The 20,676-nt window shown below is 46.7% G+C and overlaps 2 protein-coding genes across 2 annotated transcripts; one reads left to right on the forward strand and one right to left on the reverse strand.

The window, feature by feature from the left end:
* The first annotated feature begins 6,888 nt into the window (after positions 1–6,888).
* LOC101758370 (protein NETWORKED 1A) lies at positions 6,889–15,971 on the forward strand. The gene is made up of 6 exons (XM_012842654.3): positions 6,889–7,117; positions 7,773–7,838; positions 7,944–8,248; positions 8,851–12,201; positions 12,362–14,257; positions 14,555–15,971. Exons 4-6 carry the CDS (start codon positions 9,652–9,654, stop codon positions 15,689–15,691), a joined length of 5,583 nt encoding a protein of 1,860 aa, XP_012698108.1. The 5' UTR covers positions 6,889–7,117; positions 7,773–7,838; positions 7,944–8,248; positions 8,851–9,651; the 3' UTR covers positions 15,692–15,971.
* Positions 15,972–17,086: 1,115 nt separating this feature from the next.
* Positions 17,087–19,531, reverse strand: LOC101768953 (protein IQ-DOMAIN 14). The gene is made up of 4 exons (XM_022822942.1): positions 18,641–19,531; positions 18,316–18,537; positions 17,500–18,213; positions 17,087–17,381 (listed from the first exon to the last, which is right to left on the reverse strand). Exons 1-4 carry the CDS (start codon positions 19,124–19,126, stop codon positions 17,367–17,369), a joined length of 1,437 nt encoding a protein of 478 aa, XP_022678677.1. The 5' UTR covers positions 19,127–19,531; the 3' UTR covers positions 17,087–17,366.
* Between the last annotated feature and the right edge of the window lie 1,145 nt (positions 19,532–20,676).

Here is a 20,676-nt window from a genome sequence, read left to right on the forward strand (position 1 = left end):
TTGACCCTATATAATGGAATCTGTACTCATCTATTATTAAATAAGAGATCTGTTCCACCTACATCTACTGTCCCTCGTGTGTGTCATGCTTGGGATTGGGAAGGGACACAGGTCATCTACCATCTTCTCCACGCCTCATCTTCTGTTGGGAAGGGAACACGGATCAGGGGATTCGTAACGACGCCTACAACTTAATATAGCCAACTGCTACTCTATGTTTTCATCACCCTTTTCGCTGCATGTTTTTGCATGCATTTTTAAAGAACCACTATTTTTAATAAAAGAATTATCGAGTACTTATACGTAATATATGATTATCATATAGAAAAGCACGAGTTCAGATCCGTCCTGCTTACACGTGACTTGCACGACCCATCTGAAGCTTTATTTCTCCTTTATAAAAAAAAGAAGACCAAAATATATACTACTAGTGCTTTTGGTTACTGATGATTTTTCCTTTTTTGTCCACAACAACCGTGTAGCCTAAAAGAAATTGAATATTTGAACATGTTCTCTGATGCAATCACAAAGACATCAAGCCTCTTAATTATACATTCTCTATACATGTTTCATGGCTAGAAAGGTTTTGTAATTACGCACTATGGCCCTGTTTGGCACGGCTCCACTCCTAAACTCCAGCAACTCCATCAAAAAATTCAGCCAAACACCCCAACTCCAAAACTCCATGGAGTTGCCAACTCCATGGAGCTGTAGTGCAAATGTAGGTGGAGTTTTGGAGCACCTCTTTTGCTGCTCCAGAAACCTCTCTTTTGAACCTTCTCGTGGAGTTGGTGGGTAATTACCCACCAATACCACTGGTTACACAAAAAAACGTTTCATTCTATTCTCCCTTCTATTCTCCCGAGCCCCACTCGCCGCCAAAGCCCTGCCCGTCGCCACCCCCGTGGCCGGCCGGCCCCGCCGCCCGTTGCCGCCCGCCGCCACCCGTCGCCGCCCGCTGCCGCCCGTCGCCGCGCCCGCCGTCGCCCGTCGCCCGTCGCCGCCCGCCGCCGCCCGTCGCCCGTCGCCGCCCGCCGCCGCCCGTTGCCGCGCCCGTCGCCCGTCACCGCCGCCCACCGCCCGTCGCCGCCCGCCGCCCGCCGCGCCCGTCGCCCGTCGCCGCCGCCCACCGCCCGTCGCCACCCGCCGCCCGCCGCCCGCCGCTCGTCGTCGCCCGTCGCCACCCACCCAGCCACCTGTCGCCGTCCGTCGTCGCCCGTCGCCACCCGCCGCCCCGTCGCTACCCACCCCGCCGCCCGTGGAGGGTCTCCCGTGTGCGGCACAGTGCAGTGGAAAAAGGGGAAGAAGAAGATGGGATAGAGAGGATGACAAGTGAGGCCTTAATTGGGGGGCAACAATGGCAATCCACACTGAAATCGATCTTTTTTGGAGCTGAGAGCACCCATCTAGCCAAACACCTCATTTTTGTTCTGGAGTTTTGGAGTGGAGCTGGCTCCATGTGGAGTTCTGGAGTGGAGCAGCTCCACCCGGAATTGGAGCCATGCCAAACAGGGCCTATGTATAGAGTCCAAATCATCGATCCAGAGTTTTATTTGGTTATCTCAAAATATAAAATTTATCACACTACGCCCATACGGCGCCATAGTGAGAATGTGACACATGAAGCCTCACAACAGAGGGATCATTTTGTGATCTTCTATTTTTTTTAAGAAAAGAGAGTCTCACTATCACGGTACAGTACCACATAAAAGCACCCGCATGACATTCAACAAATTCAATTTCTGCATTTCAAATGCACAGACACAATGAGAAAATATGGGCAGCTTTCTGCCTGCCCGTTTTACAAAAAGGGTCTTTATTAAGCTTCGTTACATATTAACGTTTTTGTCCGCACGTACCGTGCAATTCCAAATATTAGGAAGATTGCAAAAGCAAAAATCATCGTCATGTATAACTTGGAGTTTGTGATCCTTCTGAGTTGTGTTTGTTGCAAATGTTCACCGTATCACCCATACCCAAAATCTATTGCAAAAGACATTACACGGCATGCATGTTTAACCAATTCTATCCGTTTACACTTACGTACAGTGATGAAAGGCCAAACTAGCCAAGTCAAACTTGTTCAAGCGTTTGGATTAGACTTATATGAATTTTCTTTTTTACAAACAGAATAACTCAGAGTTAAAATGTTTAACCTCTCATCAACCATTCTTTTGGAATACCTAAAAAGCATCACGATTATACACTATCAGAAATGCAAAATTTACCGAGTGGGAGCAAACAAATGCCCAGCAGTTTCTGAAAACACCAGAGAATCTAGTGTTAACTGATAGTTTGGAGGAAAAAAAAGGTGGCCGACGGTTTAACATTTTCGTATAGTTCTACTATTCTATCTACTGATAGTACTTGTGGAAAAACCTTCGGCAATATTAGCATTAACCGACCAATCTTTTTGGACAAAAACACTTGATAAAGTCTTTGCCAACAATTTCTTTGGAATGGCTAACGGTTTATCATATTTGGGAAACAGATACAAATTAAACTGAGTAGTGATACAACAAAATAAAAACTCCAAGCAATAAAAACTCATGGCTGTAGTCCTTGTACTATCGAGCTGTGTGTGTGCAGCGGCTAGGGATGGGACGCTTCGGGTGAAAACCTTTACCGGCAATCTTGCTGGTGGCGATGGTGGCGGCGTTCTAGGGCGTCATTCTCCCCGCTGGGGGCGTCATGTTGGAGCTCTATCCCCACTGCACGGGGTTCTCTGGGTGAAAACTCTATCCAGATTTTGGACGAGCGACGGCGGCGCTATTAGATGCCCTCCTTGGAGGCGTCGTTTCTAGAGACCCAACTCGGCTTGTGGCAATACTAGTGACACCGATGGTCATGGAAGGCTGCCGTCGATGGTGGCGGTCTTGCCGTGATGGGCTTGCGACGCGGCAAGACGGCATGGTGCAGGATGGCAATCTTGACGGGGGTTGCTGAGCTCATGTGGAGGTGATCGTAGTTGTGGTGGCGGCCAGGGGTTGCCGCATGTTTGTTGGGTTGGCTGTTTGCAGCGGACTACGACAGCTGGCGTTGCTTGGTAGCTGTTAGTGCGGTGTGGGACTGCGTCGGAGGATGGCGCTTGCAGCAACGACATTGTAGGATGACTAGGCTTGCAGCGGGTTGCTCAACTATGTTGGGCTACTCTGGTGCGATACATCATCGGAAGACGGCGCAAGCGTGTTGACAGCAGTTAGCACGCCAATTTATGAACCGCAAGCGCACGGATCAGTTGTAGTTTTTCCCTTAGAGATCCCTCAAGGTTTATCAATCCATGGAATAAGGGATTTGCACGCTTAACTAAGCATTAATCTATATAACGGAAAGCATTTTTATTGAATAAGATTGTACAAACCAAACGAACTTAGCAATCTAGATCAAGTAGATAGAGAATAAAGGTGTGAACAAGATAGATAAAATGCTTGTCCTAGGGATCTAGGATCACTTGCAGATGCAAATCGCCATGCATGAAAGAACTCGATCTAAGTATTATCATAAGTGGATATGAACCATGACCAATACTTTCCCTCTCGCATATTGTCATTACACAAGAGTAGTACTCAACTATTGGACGATAAGAACACGACATGATCTCGCATATTGTCACTACACAAGGGTAGTACTTAACTATTGGATGATAAGAACACGACATGATCTCGCATATTGTCACTACACAAGGGTAGTACTCAACTATTGGACAATAAGAACACGACATGATGATCATTCTAGATAAGCATATAACCAAGTCAAAGTAGCTCTGACCAGCTATTACATGAAAGAGCATCATCAAGATATAATTGATAACAAATAGATCTTAAACAAGAGGTTCAACGATTACAAATCAAGATCTTCATACAACCCTGATGACAAACAGAGACTTTACCCCATGATCTTACACATGTTGACACAATTCGAGGTAAAGGATGCCTTGTAGATCAATTGGACCGAAGATGACGACGTACGGGGTAGGAAAGCCCCAGGCTGATCGGCCTAGGCATCTCCGAGCTGATCGGCTCAGGGGGTTTGTGCCTCCCCTGGTGTTTCGCTTCGCGTGGCCTCCTGTAGATCCAATCTTCTCTTCATTTTTCCTTCTTGTAGCGGCGGTGGATGGTGTTTTCGTGGTGTTTCCTCCTCCTCCTCTCTCTCTTCTTCAAGTAATCCATGAGGGGGCTATTCATTGTCCTTCATAGGCAGCGGCTCTGGGTCAATGGTCGATGAAAAAATCCTAGAGATGTTGTGGATATCACGCTGAAGAAATGGGAGGTCGATCGAGCCTTGGAATGGATTGGCTTGGAGGATCCTAGGCCGATCGGCCTGGACCCTTTCTAGCCCTTCTGATCCTCTCCTTACTCGTGCAGGCTTCCCTTGATGACCCATGTCTATCCATTAAACTCTTTATGTAAATCCCCTTAATTATATCGTATTTACTATGAAAATGCAATATGCTGCAAAATTCAACACATATGCAATAATGGGATGGATTATTTTAGGTGCCAATTGGAGAGTTAGTATAGAAATATGCATGATCTAGTTAAATAGCACTAAAAGTGTGTCAATAACGAGCATCAACAAAGCGACTTACTTGGCTTGCTGGCACGGCAGCAGAGGCTATGTGCGCGGATTGAGCAACGAGGCAAAGTTGACCTGCGGCGGCGGCTTGGCTATTTGATGAAGACATTGGGTAGTGAGGCAACATTGTTCACCATTCTGACGGTGACAAAAGAAACGGATCCGTGACAAGGGGGTACTGTGGCGAACGTGGTGAGACTCCTGCGCGCGATGTTTCTTTGAGGAGGTGAAGTCCAACGACGGATGTGGCGAGGCTCCTGTGCGTTGCGTTTTTCGTGGTGGCGACTGCGAGAGGTTCGGGGTCTGGTGGTATCACTCTGTCGGGCGGAGTGTGGTGTTGCAGTAGCACTACGACGAAGGGTCCCGCATGGCGGTGGCCTTCTCGGTGCGGTGCAGTCTGGTTCTCTCGGTTCCCTATCGACGCGGAGTCACGCTTGGAGGTTCGGCGACTACATGAGCATGAGACTGTTGGGGGTGCCGCGATAAAGGATTCGGCTCTACGCTGTTGCGAGTCGAGTGGTGCAGTGTGCTATGCTGCCGCTGTTTGAGTGGTGTGGTGCGACTGCGTTGATGTCCCAATCCAACCGGTTGGGTTTAGCAGTTTTGAGTTAAGTGGTTACCCGCGTTGACATCCCAATCCAACCGCACGAGTAGAGCTGTTTTTCCTTTTTTTTCCCTACCTATAGCCTCCCAGGGTTGTAATCTTATATTTTCTCTGCTATATCAATAGAAACTGTACTATCCTATGTGGTTCGTTTAAAAAAAATATAGAGTGATTTTTGCAATCCCCAAATGTACATGACTCATGTGAGGGCCCAACTGAATATTTTGCGGGTCAGATCGATCTAAAACGACAAAAAAGGCAACTTCTTTCGAGTTTAAAATCAGTTTCCAAATCTACCCGTTAACTCTACCTGACTGCTCGAATCAGTAAAGTTAGTGCCAAGCCCCGCCCCAAATGAGTATCGGACCGAGCTTATTTTGCTTAGGTCCATGCGTGACTTGTGTGAATCTTTCTATTTCAAGGAAAAAAATTGGAAACTGTGAGCGCAAATGTGCATCCGAACTTGATGAGTGTCGGACCGGCCTTGTGCTTGATAAAGATGGCATTCGAACTTGTACAGATTAAATTTCTGCGTTCGAAGCGTACGGGCAAAATTGAGAAAAAAGGTCGTAGTGTGAAAAAAGGGGTTCCGTTGCATTGAATACTCTTTGGAAAAGGAGGAAGTCCGGCGGTGTGCGTGCCTACGGCACACGGATGAGCAACGGTTGCAAGAGAACGTGACGTTTGTCATGGACACCTCTGCAACCACATGGGGATCATCGTTCTGTCCTCTCGATCCCCGTAACAGCCAAGTCAGCCAAAATTTTAATCAACGCCCTCCGATGATCGGATCAACACATCCGTTGGTAACTGTACTCCGAACCATTAAAGAATTTGCCATCAACGGCAGGGACGACAAGACAAAATGCTCATCATCTTGCTTCGTTGGAATGAACTGGAGTGGAGAGCCCAGCATTTACCTGCTGGGACGGACACTCAACGACTCTGTAGACTGTATACAATGTTTTCTTTTAATTTATTACAATATCCGTAATATTGCCATCGCAAATGCTGTATCACCTACTGAGTTTTTTTTTTAAAAAAAATCGTACACATGTGCAATAGATTGTTGACATGCATGTGACCTCGGGCGTCACGTTGCACATATATCATCCTGACGCTAGGTGATAATTTTCAATATACTCCTCTTATTTCGATGGGACTTTTTCTAATGAGGAATCGGGACGTCTAATAAAACAAAAGGAATGGACGTGAAGGATGTAAGCTAATTAAGCAGGGGGGAGGAAAAAATGCTTGGTGTAAGAGCAAAGTCACCGCACACTTTTATCCAATCATTTTCGTGTTAGATTGCACCTTTACATGTTGGATCAAAGAGGAACAGACTCATGTCCACCACCACCAGGAATGTTTCAGGTCCCGGTTATGAAAGTGAGAAGCAGAAAAAAACATGATGCTAAGTTTTTCCGAACTCGATGAGCAAGTACTATGTACGGGCACAAAATTTACGCGAAATTTGAAACGGCCGTTTCAATCACAACGGGCCTTTTTTTTTTTTGGAAAAATATTTCAAACAGCACCTTATTGTAGCCGTTTGCTTCGTAGATGCTTGATATTCATATAATTCTCTCCCCAAATTGACGCCATCCCATTTATGACGCCCAAAACACCAGCTCATTGGCATCACCTCCAAGGCTGGTCACGAGTAGTCTATTCCTTCCTCCTGTATCGTCCGCTCTCCGGTGGGGCCCACATACTGCCGCCTCCTACTGTGTGTCCTGCCCAAGCAAGCAGCCTTTCTCCTTGGCACCACGCCGCGGGCAGGCTCCAGAGCAGGATAGACGCAATAGGGAGAGGGCGCAGCACCCCAGCACGGGGATGGGTTGAGAAAGATGGAGGGAGAAAGTGGGCAGCTCGGTGGATCTTGGCATCTCGCCGCCGCCGCTCACTTCCGCCGCTCCGCCTGAGAGGCTCCACCTGGTATGCTTTTGCTCCCCCACCCCGCTCTGGACTCTGCTGCAAGATTGGATCTTTGGTTCCCTTTTTCCGTGCCGTGATTATTGCCCGTTTATGGCCTTTCTTGATCCATGTTTTGCACCTGGATGCTTCAAAGATCCATCTTTTTGGGTGCTTCGTGATTTGCATTTGCTGGGAATTGGATTGGCGGAATGGTTGGTGTTGACGGGTGGGTCTGGTTGGTGGGGTGAGACAAAGAACAGCCAGCCGGCGTGGATCATGTGATTCATATCCCTTCTCTGTTTTTTTTTTATTTTCTGCTTGTTGAATGGCGCCTCGGTCGTGAGGTTTGCTTCCGAAACTTGCTCCTCTGATCCTTTCTTGGGTGCTGCTGTCCTGCTGCAGCATCGCGGTTCGAGGTTGTTGCTCCGTGCGGAAATTTCGGCTTTGGGGATTTGTGTTTTCAGTCCTGTTGCTTTTCTCTTCCCAAAATCTTTGACGGGATTGCTTTCTGGTTCCACCTATTATCATTCAGTCTGTGAAGATTTTGATTGTTGTTTACATTAAATCAGACAAGACGGAAGCGTTTCACCTTTGCAGCTTGCTATGCCTATGCATGCACGGGTTCGTTCTCCATCCAATACTGACTACTGTGTTGTTTTCTCCTCCTTGATTTCAGGTTACTGCAGTACGAATTATCCATATATCTTCCTGCCAGTTCAACTAATCCAAAGACTTGCCACTGGTATGTACTAACTCATAGGCTGCCATGAAGTTGTTGATTGGTCAGTGTTGCTGACAACTTGTTTAGCTGATTTTATTCACGCTGTTTGTGTCTGTAATTGTGCAGGTAAAAGCACTAACAACTTGGACGGGAGCTTGCTGTAGCATGACTGCACAAGCTAATTCTGCTGATCCCACATTCTGAAAAGCGAGCAAGTTCAGAAATTTTCAGATTTCAAGGATACAATATTGTATTTCTGCACTTGTCTAAGTGCTGAGGAAGTGAGACGTTATTTACTGGTTGGAGTAGTCTGTGTTGCTATCTAGCACCAATGGCAGCTCTGGCGCGTCATGACTCAAGGCAGTACTCATGGTTGTGGGTCAGCCATATCAGCCCCAAGAACTCCAAATGGCTCCAGGAAAATCTCAGTGGTGAGTTTTTCTGTCTTCAGCTCATCTTTTACCAAAGAGCAATTTTCCTAATTTACTAGAAAGGCTAAGGCAAAGATAACAGCCTGCCAAGCTCATGACTATGCACTGTTTGTGCCCTACCTATCACTTATTATTCAGCCTGGGACTACATTTCTAAATTTCATTGCTCATGCTGTGAGTCATTACATGTGTAGCTTTCCAGCCCATTGGGCTGTTTTCTCAATGCCAGTGTTTGATAAAAATTTGCACATATGGTACTTGAATTTGGAAAAGCATGCAATATTTTCACAATCTGATTATGTGTCAAAACTCAAAAGTTCCCCTTTCATGTGAAAACTGAATGAATTTTGGATGTGAAGTGCATTTTCTATATGGAAAGAAGATATCATATGAAAGGATGACAAAATAATCTTATCATGGGGCGACCCTGAATCTGATTTCTATAGTCCTGTTTTTCCATGGGTTGAAATGCTTGGATGGCATAGGTGTTTTTTACTTTGTCATGTAGCAGTAGGAGTAACCAACATTGTTCTATATATATGTACCATTTCATAACTATCAGTGTGGTCAACGAACTAATTGGGTCTTGTTTTGTGCAACAGACATGGACACAAAGGTTAAATCAATGATCAAACTTATCAATGAAGATGCCGATTCTTTTGCAAGGAGAGCGGAGATGTACTACAAGAAACGCCCAGAGCTAATGAAATTGGTGGAGGAGTTCTATCGAGCATATCGTGCGCTGGCAGAAAGGTATGATCAGGCCACTGGGGCACTTCGTCAGGCTCACAGAACAATGTCCGAAGCATTTCCAAATCAGATGCCGTCAATGTCAGATGAATCACCCTCTGCTTCTGGCCAAGAAATGGAGCCACATACTCCAGATATGTCTACTTCCACCCGTGCACCGTTTGATTCCAATGAGCAGAAGGACGGAGTTGGGGTGTCACCACAGAATTTCACATCCAAGAGGAATGGTACACACCCTGAGGAAACCAGTGCATTGTCAAGTCGAAAAGGCCTAAAGTTGTTCAACGATTTGTCATCGAGTGGTGAAAATGCTCCTCGGGCTGGTTTTGATGGAAAGGTGCGGAAAGGCCTAACCTTTCAAAGCCCAGAAGTTAAACAGAAAGAGGACATCAGCAAAGACATGGAAAATTTGCAACAAGAAGTTTCAAGACTCTTAGCTGAGAGCCCAGAATCTGAAACAACAGATGTTGTCAGAATCTGAGCCGGGCAGACAAGGCTGAAAATGAGATCCAAATCTTAAGGAGACAGTATTGCAATTGAATTCCGATAAAGACACATCTCTTCTGCAATATAATAAATCCTCTGAGCAAATATCTACATTGGAGTCTGAGCTCTCTAAAGCACAGGCTGACCTCAAGAAGTTAACTGATGAAATGGCTGCAGATGTCCAGAAGCTAATTAATGCTGAAACACTCAATATTGCTATACAGTCTGAGGTTGAGGGTTTGGATCAGAAGATGAAGATGCAACAACAAGAACTAGATCGAAAGCTTAAGGAACTGGAAAGTTTCCGCTTCAGCTTCCAAGAGGAGCACGAAAAGCGCATGCAGGCTGAAAATGCTCTACTTTCCCAGGGGAAGGAGCTTGCTCAATCTCATGAAGAGGTACAGAGGTTGGCTACAGAAATAAATATGGCAAATGAAAAGTTGAATGATCTCAAGCAGACCAAGGAGGACCTTGAGAACACTGTTTGTGAGCTGAAGAAGGATGTTGAGAGCCTTACTGAACAAAACCACTCCTCTGAGATGCTTATACAGAAACTTCATGATGAGATAAACACGCTCAAGGATTCAAAGAATGAACTTCAAAGTGAAATACAAAGCCTTAAGAGCATCATTTCACAGCTAAACACTGAGAAGAATGCAGCTCTTCTTCAATACCAGCAGTGTGTGGAGCAGGTTTCAGTTCTTGAATCTCAGCTCTCAAAGCTACAATTAGAGGTAGAAGAGACTCGGCAGAAAGTACAGCTGCTGACACAAGATCTTGAACAAGAGAGAGAAGAAGCGAACAGTGTTCGCGCCCAGCTGCAAGATGAATGCCATAGGCGCACACAAACTGAAGCAACTCTTCTCATGACAGAGGGTCTGCATTCCCAGTTGCAGGAAAAAATGAAAACACTGACACAAGATCTTGATGGATCGACGGAGAAGCTGAGTGACTTGGAAAATAACAAGTTAAATCTGGAGAGCACACTGAAGGAACTGAAGAACACCATTCTGGATTTGAACTCCGAGAAGGATGCAGCACTTCTTGAACAACAAAAGTCATTGGAGAAAGCATCTGATTTGGAGTTAGAACTCTCAAAGATGCAGTTAGAAATGGAGAAGCATGAACAGAAAATCCAGTTACTGGAGCTAGAAATTGCACAGAAGAATGAAAATGTCGACAGCTTGGAGTTGAGTTTGAAAGATGAATGTGAGAAGAGGCTGCAAACCCAAACATCACTTGTGTCAATGGAGAGAATGTATTCTCAATCTCAGGAAGATGTGAGTAGGTTGCATCTAGAGATTGAGAAGCAGAATGGCAAGTTGAATGAGTTGGAGAACTTGTCATCCGAACTTAAGAATACCATACTACTTCTAAATGCCGAGAAGGATGCCACCCTTCATGAGAACCAGCAGTCCTCAGCGAGGATATCTGGCCTTGAATCTGAACTCACGGCTTTGAAAGCAGAACTGGAGCAGGTTGAAGGCAAAGTACAGATACTGGGACAAGAACTCAAACATAAGAAAGAAGAAGCAGATAACCTCCAAATTAGCCTACAAGATGAGGCTCAGAAACGTGTTGAAGGTGAATCATCTCTCCTTATGATGACAAATCTTCACTCTGAATCACAGAATGAAGTGAACAGGTTGGCATTGGAAATTGAGAAGCTGACTGGTAATTTAAGTCAGGTGGAGAACAGTAAGATGGATCTTGAGAACATTGTAACCAAGCACACAGAGGAGATCCATAGCCTTCGTGAACAGAATCTTTCCACTGAGCTTATGATAAAGGACCTTCATCGTGAACTGGAAGCATTGAAGGAATTAAATGTGAAACTTCAAACAGAAATGGGATTACACATAGATGAAAAAGAAGTACTTCGGAGAGATTTTGCTTGCCAAAGGGAAGAGAAGGAAAATCTAGAGGGGATACATCACACTCTGGTTGATGAGATGGATGCCCTGAAAACCAGTGCAGCAATAAACCATAAATTAATTGAGGAATTGCAAATTATGAACTCAAAGCTGAAGGAGGTGTGTGCAAAGAATGAGGTTGAAAAGGCACTTCTTTCTGAAAAGCTCCAAGAGGTGGAGAAGCTATCTGAAGAATATTCACTCTTGGAGAACTCACTTTCAGATGCAAATGCTGAAATGGATGCATTGAGGGAGAAGATAAAAGCTTTTGAGGCTTCAGAAAGCTCTCTGAAGGATATAATTTCCTGTCATGTTTCTGAAAAGGCTGTTCTTACATCAGAGCTCGAGATCCTTGGTAAAAGTTTATCTGATGTTTCAGAGAAGAATTCCATCTTGGATACCTCATTATCTGATATAAAAACTGAGCTAGAAGATTTGAGAACGAAGCTGAAAAGTTCTGAAGAATCCTGCCAGGCTCAACTAGCAAATAACTCAGCTCTCTCTGCTGAAATGGATGCATTGAGGGAGAATATAAAAACATTAGAGGTCTCGGAAAGCTCTCTGAAGGATGCAATTTCCTGCCATGTTTCTGAAAAGGCTAATCTTGCGTCAGAGCTGGAGAGCCTTGGTAAACATTTATCAGATGTTTTAGAGAAGAATTCAGTCTTGGATATCTCGCTATCTGATATGAAAATTGAGCTAGAAGATTTGAGAACAAAGCTGAAAGATTCTGAAGAAGCATGCCAGGCTCACCTCACAAATAATTCAGCGCTTTTTGCTGAAAAGAACAATCTGTTATCTCAGGTACTTAATGATGTAAATCTATATACTCAAAAGGTTTTTTATTGAAGTAGAAACTATTACTATTACACTGTCATAATTTTGATAAACTATTAACATCTAATTTCCTTTCTTTACTTAAATTCTTTTTCATCTTACGTATCGAGTAAATTCTTTCTTTCAGTTGGAGAGCATTACAGTGATCATGAAAGCCCTAGAAGACAAGCATGCCAATCTGGAAGACAAACACTCCTCTGTATCAAGAGAGAAGGATTTTGCTTATGATCAAGTAAGTGAACTGCAGGATCAGTTGAGAATTAAAAATGAGGAATACGAAGTATTAGTAAAGTCACATAAACTGCAAGTAAACAGCTACGAGAAACAGATTTCTTCTCTGGAAGCGAAAAACCACTATATGGAGGAGGTGCTTCAACAGGAGCAGCAGAAAAACATAAGTGCTTCTATTCATACAGTTATCTTGGAGAACAGTTTGGCTGATGAGCAAAACAAGAAGGTTGCTCTTTTCACTGAATGCAAGAAGTATGCTGAGGCAAATCATTCTGCAACAATGTTAGTTTCAGAGCTGATGGAGGAAGCCAGATATAACAAGGAAGAGAGAGAAACATTGCTAATGCATAATGAAAAACTGAGGGTAGGGATTTCACAGCAAATGAAGGTTCTGAATATCTGCAAAGATTTAGGACCTGCTGATTTAGCTGAAGATGAAATTCTGTTGCAGACTGTTTCAGATGAAACCATTAACATTCTGAAACTTAAGGATGAAACCGAAGATGTGAATAGGCTCATGTACATTGAGCTCTCAGTTCTCTCAACTGTTTTGTTGCAGTTAGGGATGGAGCTCAGAGATCTGCACTTACGTAAGTGTGCCCTGGAGAAAGAAGTGGAAAGTGGAGTAGCAGAATCACTTGCTTTGCAAACTAGTAATCACCAGATGTTGAAGGAGAATGAACAGCTCAGGCAAGGATTACAGGAAAGCAGTGAAAGGGAAAATGTGCTAAAAACTGAAGTATCCGTCATAGAAGAGAAGCTATCTTGCTTAAGAGAGTCCTACAGGGTTTCACAAGATGAAACTTCCAACCTGACCAAGAAAATTGAGTCCTTATCTAAGGAATACCAGTCCTTGAGTGAGAAGTACAATTACTTGGAAGATGAGAATGGTACTGTTCTTGAAGAGTGCATGATGCTTGAAAACTTGTGTTTGTTCTTTAGGGGACATAATAATGAGATAGCATCTGCATTGGTTTCTCTTACTGATGAGATGGCTTTGTTGAGTTTGGCTAAGGGTGATCTTGATCTCGAAATTAATGAACTGAGCAGAAGGTCGACGGTGCTTGAATCGGAAAATAATAATTTAAAGGAATATTTCGTCTACTTGCTAGAGATTCTGAGGACTCGATTAGTCCTTTCGGAGTTCGATCTGAACACTAATAAAAGTGTCTGCCAGGAGTTATTCATTGAACTTGAGAATTGCATGGCACAGTTGACGCAGAAGGATGATGAGCTACTGGAAGCTGAAGAGAAGGTTCAGTTCTTGCAAGAAAAGAACCGGGAACTGTGTGGAGTTGTCGGGTCTCTTCAGGTTGCGATTGAAGGTGCTAAGGTTGTGAAAGGAGAACTGGAGAAGAAAATCACAAGACTAGCTGAGCAGTTAACTACCAAGGATGATGAAATTTTGCTGCTTCATCAAGCCAATGAGGCATTGAAATCTGACCTTGGGCATTATGAGAGGGAGTTTGTTGCTCTGATGGGTGATGCAATTACCTCTTCAGTGAATTCTGCGGTCTATGAAGAAAAAGCACTTGAGCTTTTGATGAAAGGTAAAGCTACAGAGATTAGTGCAGTAACCCTAAAGGAGTTGCTAATGAATGAGATCTATTCACGTGATGCTCAAATAGAGGAGCTGCAGAACAAAATGTCTGGCATTCAGGAAGAACATGCAGAACTGAAAGCTGAGTTGGGCACTCATCTAAATCTCATAGCATCATTGGCTGATCAAGTCAGTGTGCTGGAAGAAAACACACTTTCTCTGTCGAAACCTTGTAGTACAGAAGGCAAAGAGGTAATCTTTTTTTGTCCTTGTTAATTAGATGCCATTTTCAAAATCTTTGATACAGTTAAAAACAATACTATTCTTTCAGTGAAGCAAAAATTGACCATTAGTTATCCTATTACGATTGTAGTACTTGATTGTAAGTTTTTGCTACTGCTCTTCCTTCTATCCTCGCCTATTATTAGCTGTATATTTCATCTGTGGTTCATGCGCAATATGGATGCGACACTTTTACCATGCAACTCCAATCATAGTACGTATGATGAACTACAACCCCCTTTTGACAACTGATCTCTGATTGTTCAGGAAACTGCACAGATGCCTCATGTGCAAGAGGGTAATTATGGGCTGGAATCTCACTGCTTACCTGAAGGAACACCAGAGTTACAAGGGTTGATTGCAAGAGTAGAAGCACTTCAAGTGGTTCTATTAAATGCCAAAGATCGTCAAGATCAGGAGTCAGCTGAGTCTGCAGCTAAATTGGCGGCAGCAAATACTGTAATTCAAGAGCTTAAAGCAAGAGGTAGCTCGCGCATGGAGGCAAAGGAAATATATTCTGACAATGAGAAACAAAAAGATGTTGAGGTCTCCAAAGGGAAGCAGGTCCAGATAATGAAGGACATTGAACTCGACCAGATATCTACTTGCCCACCATATGGCACTGGAGCTACCCTCTACCCCCTTGGCAATGGTGCAAATTCTGAGCTGGATGATGATATGCTTCAGCTGTGGGAGGCAGCAGAGAGGAACTGCAAGAATCAAACAGCCAAGTCCTCATCATCTGAGCATGATATACAAGCGGTTGAGGAGGTGAAGAGTGAATACCCTTCCTCTGAACTAGTAAGGGGAAGAGACCTCGAAATCAATAAGCTAGAGGTGTCAAAGGGAGCTGTAGAGCCTCATGAAGTGTGGAGCAAGAGTGTACTCGAGAGGCTCGCTTCTGATGCTCAGAGGCTGTTGAGCATCCAAGCAAGCATTGAGGAGTTGAAGCGCAAAATGGAGGAACCACCAAAGGGCAAATCCCCGATGAATTCTGAGTACAGCAGTGTGAGCACGCAGCTTCATGAGACTGATGGATATGTCTTGGAACAGATCAATTTCAACAACAAATTGACTAGGAAGGCTGAGAATTATCCTGCATTGTCAGATAATATGAACACTGAGCGAGAAGGGTACTCCAGCAGGAGGAAAATCTCTGAGCAGGTACAGAAAGGGTCAGAAAATGTGGCGAGATTGGAACTCGAGCTTCAGAAGATACAGTACGTCTTGCTCAAACTCGAGGAAGAGCATGAGTACCGAAGGCTCAAGGTGTCTGACAAGCGCACCCGTGTGCTTCTGAGGGATTATTTATATGGAAGGAAGGACCGTGGTGGCGGGCAGAAGAAAAAGAAGAGGGCCCCGTTCTGCGGCTGCGTGCGTCCGAAACCAAGAACTGAGCCCTAACCTTTTTTGTTCTCACGGCAGAAGAAATAAAAGGAAATTGAGATGCTGGCTCCTCTAAGAGGCTGGCAGAGTGTCACTGGCTCACTGCTTTGGAAGAGCGAGTGATGTTAGTAGGATCCCATTTGTAATTGAGTTAGAATCTTAGCATTCTGAACAAGCTTATGTATTAAATTTTCCGGTTTGCTGTCTAAAATGAGGCCATCTTAGCTAGTTCAATGTGTTAAATCTTAGCTATCAATGTGATATATGAAGCCATCAAGGCATTTTATTTCTCTGAGTATCTATACATGCTTCATACTGATGGCCTATGCAGCGCATTTTTCTCCGAGGCTCAGACTGCACTATGCAGGGTCACTGGTGGTGTACTGAAGTTTTGGAGAAAGGTACTGCTCTTTGCAAATGTACATAGCAAATCTGAATACTTGCGACCATCTTTCTCACCGTTGTAGTTTTCCCCTCCAAATTCATGATTCAGACTAGCAGTAAAACTGCTCGGAGCAGAACTGCGAAGATAGGGTATTCAGAGGAACGAACACAGCTTCGCAAACCAGTTGAGCTCGTCAGAGAGAGAGAGAGAGAGAGAGAGACGAAGCACTCTGCAAACCAGCTCCAATCTCGCAGTTGCTCTGCGCGTAACCGCAGGCGTCGACCCACTCGTCGCCGATGAGCCGGAGCGCCTTGGATTTGTCCAGCTTCCTGATGATCTTGCTCCCAGGGTTCGCCAGCGCGATCTGCAGATATCTCGTGCCGAGGCTCCTCTTGAGATGGCTTCGATGATCGGAGAGAGTGGCAGGTTGAACAATGCAATCCATGTCTGACGAGAAGAGTAAGACGTGATTGAGCTAATTTGGGGGGGGGGGGGTGGGGGGGGGGGGGGGGGGGGGGCGGGAAAGAATATCAAGGTCGGACTTTAGAACTATGGACGCTGCGAGGTGATGCCTCCTGCACAGCAGAGGTAGATACACTCATACGCTTACTACGAGATATTTGACGTGATCATCTTACTGATCGCTGCTACTATTGCCACAGCGCGTACGAGCTCTGCTTGTGGAATGTGGATGGGCAAACCACTGCTACTTCACCTGCAGCCTCATCCATGAAACCGGCACAACTGAATCATTTCTTTTTATGAAAAAGAAAGAGCAAAACTGAAAGGTTGCAGACTGTCATTTCTGCCGCAGCATACAGTTTGTTTCGCAGTGGGTACTGGGTAGGCCTTTTCTGGCTTCGCAGATACTGGAGCCCAAATACGCTGATTGGCATTGCTGCTCATGGCCACCAGCAGCATGAGTTCTGAAATTCTGTTATAGAGAGCGCACAGCGAAGCGACTGTTCGGTTGCCATTACTACTGCGACCAGAGGCCTAGTGCTACCATGTTATCATCAGTTATTCAGTTCATCAAAAGGTGAGGAATGCACTCGATCTGAAAACCTTTGGCAATCAGTGTTCACATTTACGGATTTACACATCGCTTGCCTGTTTAAAAACATGCAGATAGCTAGAGCTAAGAATCCCCATACAAGGCCATCACCACACAGATGGATTTTCCTCAACATTTTGCAAGGTGCTTTCAAACACCACAACCAAGTTAACAACTCCTTGACACTGTGCATTACATTGTATTGCCGCATTGGTGAGTCGCCATCTCACTCCTTGCAGCAAGCTGTTTCAGCTTCAGTAGTGCCCCCTCTGCACCAAAACAACACCACCAACTCGTATTTCAGGCCTCGACTAATAGATGCTCAAGATTAAACAAGGGAACGAACAAAGCATTTGAGTTCAGAATCAATCAACTACTCCGACGAACCTCGAATCCGACGAGCGAGCGGCAGTAGCCGACGGTGGCGGCGGTGAGGACGGAGCTCGTGGACCCGCACTCGCTGCCCACCACCGACGCGCTCGACCGGTCGAGCCTCACGCCCGCCCAGGGGTTCCGCTGCTGCTGCGGCGGCTCGTAGCCGTACCCGTAGCCGTAGCCGTAGCCGTACCCGAACGCGGCCGCCGCCGGCACGCCGATGTGCGACGACGACCGCTGCATCATCTTCTTTGGCGCGCCGCTGCGGCGCCGGCTAGGCTGCCGCTCCAGCGCCGCCGCCGGCGCGTCGGTGCGCTGCCGCGGCGCGCTCTGGGACCGCGCCTTGGCGCGGGACGACTCCGTGTTCGCCATGTAGCTCGGGACCGCGCCGTACCCGTCGGCGCCCGCGGCGGCGCCGGCGTCGTACGGGTACGGCGAGACGTACGGGCTGCTCCGCGCCGTCGCCGCGTGGTCGGCGAACGGGAACGCGTCGTCGAAGTGGCCGCTGTACGCGCGCTGCGGGCTCAGCTCCGCGCCGAACGCCGCGGACGACGGCGCGGGCGAGCACTGCACGCCGCCGCCGCCGTAGCAGTAGTACTCTGAGAGGCGGTGCTCCCTGGACTCGGTCGCCGCCGCCGAGCAGCTGCTCCGCCCGCGCCGCGCTGCCGGGTCGCTGATGTCCACCTCCACGATCTTCACGTGCTCCTCGCCGGACCGGTCCATCTCCTGCGCGCATGCACGACAGAGCAAACCGTACATTGTCACTAGGCGTGTCTCCGACTTCTTCTAAGTTTGTGAGGAACGAACGAAGAATGGCTGGTCACGTACGTAGGAGCTGCGGCGCCTGGGGTGCTGCGGCGACCGGCGTTGGTAGGCGGCGACATGGTCCGCATCGGCCATCCGCGCGCGCTGCGCCCGCAGGCGGGACTGCGCGTCGACGAGTGCCTGCATGCGGCGGAGCGTGGCGTTGGCCTGCCGCCGCACCAGCTGGCCCCGGATCAGCGCCTGCAGCTTCACCAGCCCGCGCAGCGCGCACAGCGCCTTCCTCGCCTGCAACAATTGGTAGGCACACCAATGTTCAGTCTGTCCACAAGGGTGCTACCTTCTGATCGTGACAGGTCTGTCTGTAACTAGTTTCCGGATTCACACTCACCAGATAGCCTCTGAATGTGGCCTGGATCCTGGCGGCGGCGGCGTCCTCGACGGCGCAGGGAATCGACACGTCGCTCTCGTCCTCCGCCGCAGCCAGACGCGCCACCGCGGCCGCCGCCTCGGCGGCAGCCATGACCGCAGCGTCGGCAGCCGCCGCCGCGGCCACTGCCACCGCGACGGCGTGCTCGTTCTGGTCGAGGTCGCGCCCCGACACCGACACGCCGGCGAGCCCCGCTGCGGCCGGGTCCAGGGACGTTGACAGCGGGGACGGCGCCAAGCAGACCGCCTTCCCCTGCTGAGCCGTCGCCGTCGCCGCCACCGGCGCTGGCCGGCGGAAGCTCCACCGCTTCTTCTCCCTTGAGCTGCTGCTCGCGCCCCCCGGCAGCGGCGTGGCGTCACCCTGCTGCTGCTGCGGCAGCGCCTTCTTGCCGCCGCCGTCCTTCCTCCCGGCTATGATGCTCTTGAGCCACCGCCCCGCCTTCCCCATTGCCAAACCTCCTCCAAGCTCGAACGCAATCTACAGAGGATCTCGCAGGCCTCCACCTCGCTCAGATGAGACAACGCAGCGAAACTATATACTACCACTTAGCTAGCACCGCGCTCGACGACGAGGGAAGGAGCGCGGACATTGCATGCGGCGTTGGATCACCGCCAGCGGCCAACCAACCGGACGAACCACCCACCCCCAACACCCGGCGCTACAGGTACAGGTACAGCACGGCGGTTGAGTCAACCGAGGCGGGGAGCTTATGAATGGCGCGCCATGTGCTCGGGCCGGCGGGACGGGACGGGAACGTGGAGGTGGAGGGGAGGGGAGGATCCCAACAAGGCTGGCTGTGTTTGGGGAGGGAGAATGGATGGATGATTTGATTATGGAATGGCTGCAGTGCACTGGGCCTGGGCAAGCCCGACCGGATAGGAAGCTGGGTCCATGTATTTTTCTTCTTTAACAATAAATCAAAAAGATCTTCCTCATTTCTTTTTCCATGTATTTTTTCTAACAAGGGAAAATAAAAATAATGCGAATTATTTGAAGTTATTCTAAACTCATACACAAAATGCTGCAATTACTCATCTACTGCTGGAATATGAAGTTTGGATTTTATTTTACCGATGCAAATTGGATTTGGATAGAAGGGTACATTATTTTGTTTTTAGATAAAAGAAACCATTTTCTTTTGTGAAAATTAGTACACCTATTTAGCTGTTTTTACAACTTGGAATTAAATTTCCACATAAAGTTGTGTATTTTTTTAACAAGCATAGTTCTTTAGTTAGTCTTTGACATTTGTTTATTTTCTAGCGGTCAATGCAAACTTGAATATATGGGTGTCGAACTGGATTTTAATTTGTAACCTGGCTATTCATATATACAGCTAATATTTGACGCTCGAGACATAAAAAAATCCCTTGTAGTACGAAGGAAGGTGGCAATGCATGGCATAGTTGCCAAACCCCGTAAATGAAACTTGACTATCTCCAGTTCATTTTCAATGCGATTGTCTTTCCTTCTGTCGTTGCGTGTGGCTGTGGGACCTCTGCATCAGTAGGCCGGCCATGGTCTCACATGTCTTGGTTGGGTCGGTGTGCCATGTGATTCGTAAACTTAATGCTTGATTGATATATGGGCCTGTGAGAGCTCGTTTTTTTCTTAAACATACACATTATGATTGGATCTTGATACAAAACAAGACCTTTATGTGCATTATTTGTTGATGATCAGTTGATGTTCTTGGTGTACTTGCATATTGGAGAAATTCATCACACACAAAAGGGTCATCTTTATGTTGTAGACTTGTAGTGCATATAGGTAAGTATTGAAATACATTTTTTGCACTTATTAATTATTATTCCTTACAAGATAGCATGCAACATGTGATGCCATGACGTGGTCTGCTGTCCCATGTACTTTTTCATCACAGAGTAGATTCTTCTGTTGTCACCTGTCCATATGATGCTGCATGCAGCTTGATCCTCGAGATTTTATCCCTTCTTCATCACCCCCCCTCCTATGCGAATGTGCATCATTTGATACAT

The sequence above is a fragment of the Setaria italica genome, chromosome IX (assembly GCF_000263155.2).
Source record: "Setaria italica strain Yugu1 chromosome IX, Setaria_italica_v2.0, whole genome shotgun sequence".
NCBI lineage: Eukaryota > Viridiplantae > Streptophyta > Magnoliopsida > Poales > Poaceae > Setaria > Setaria italica.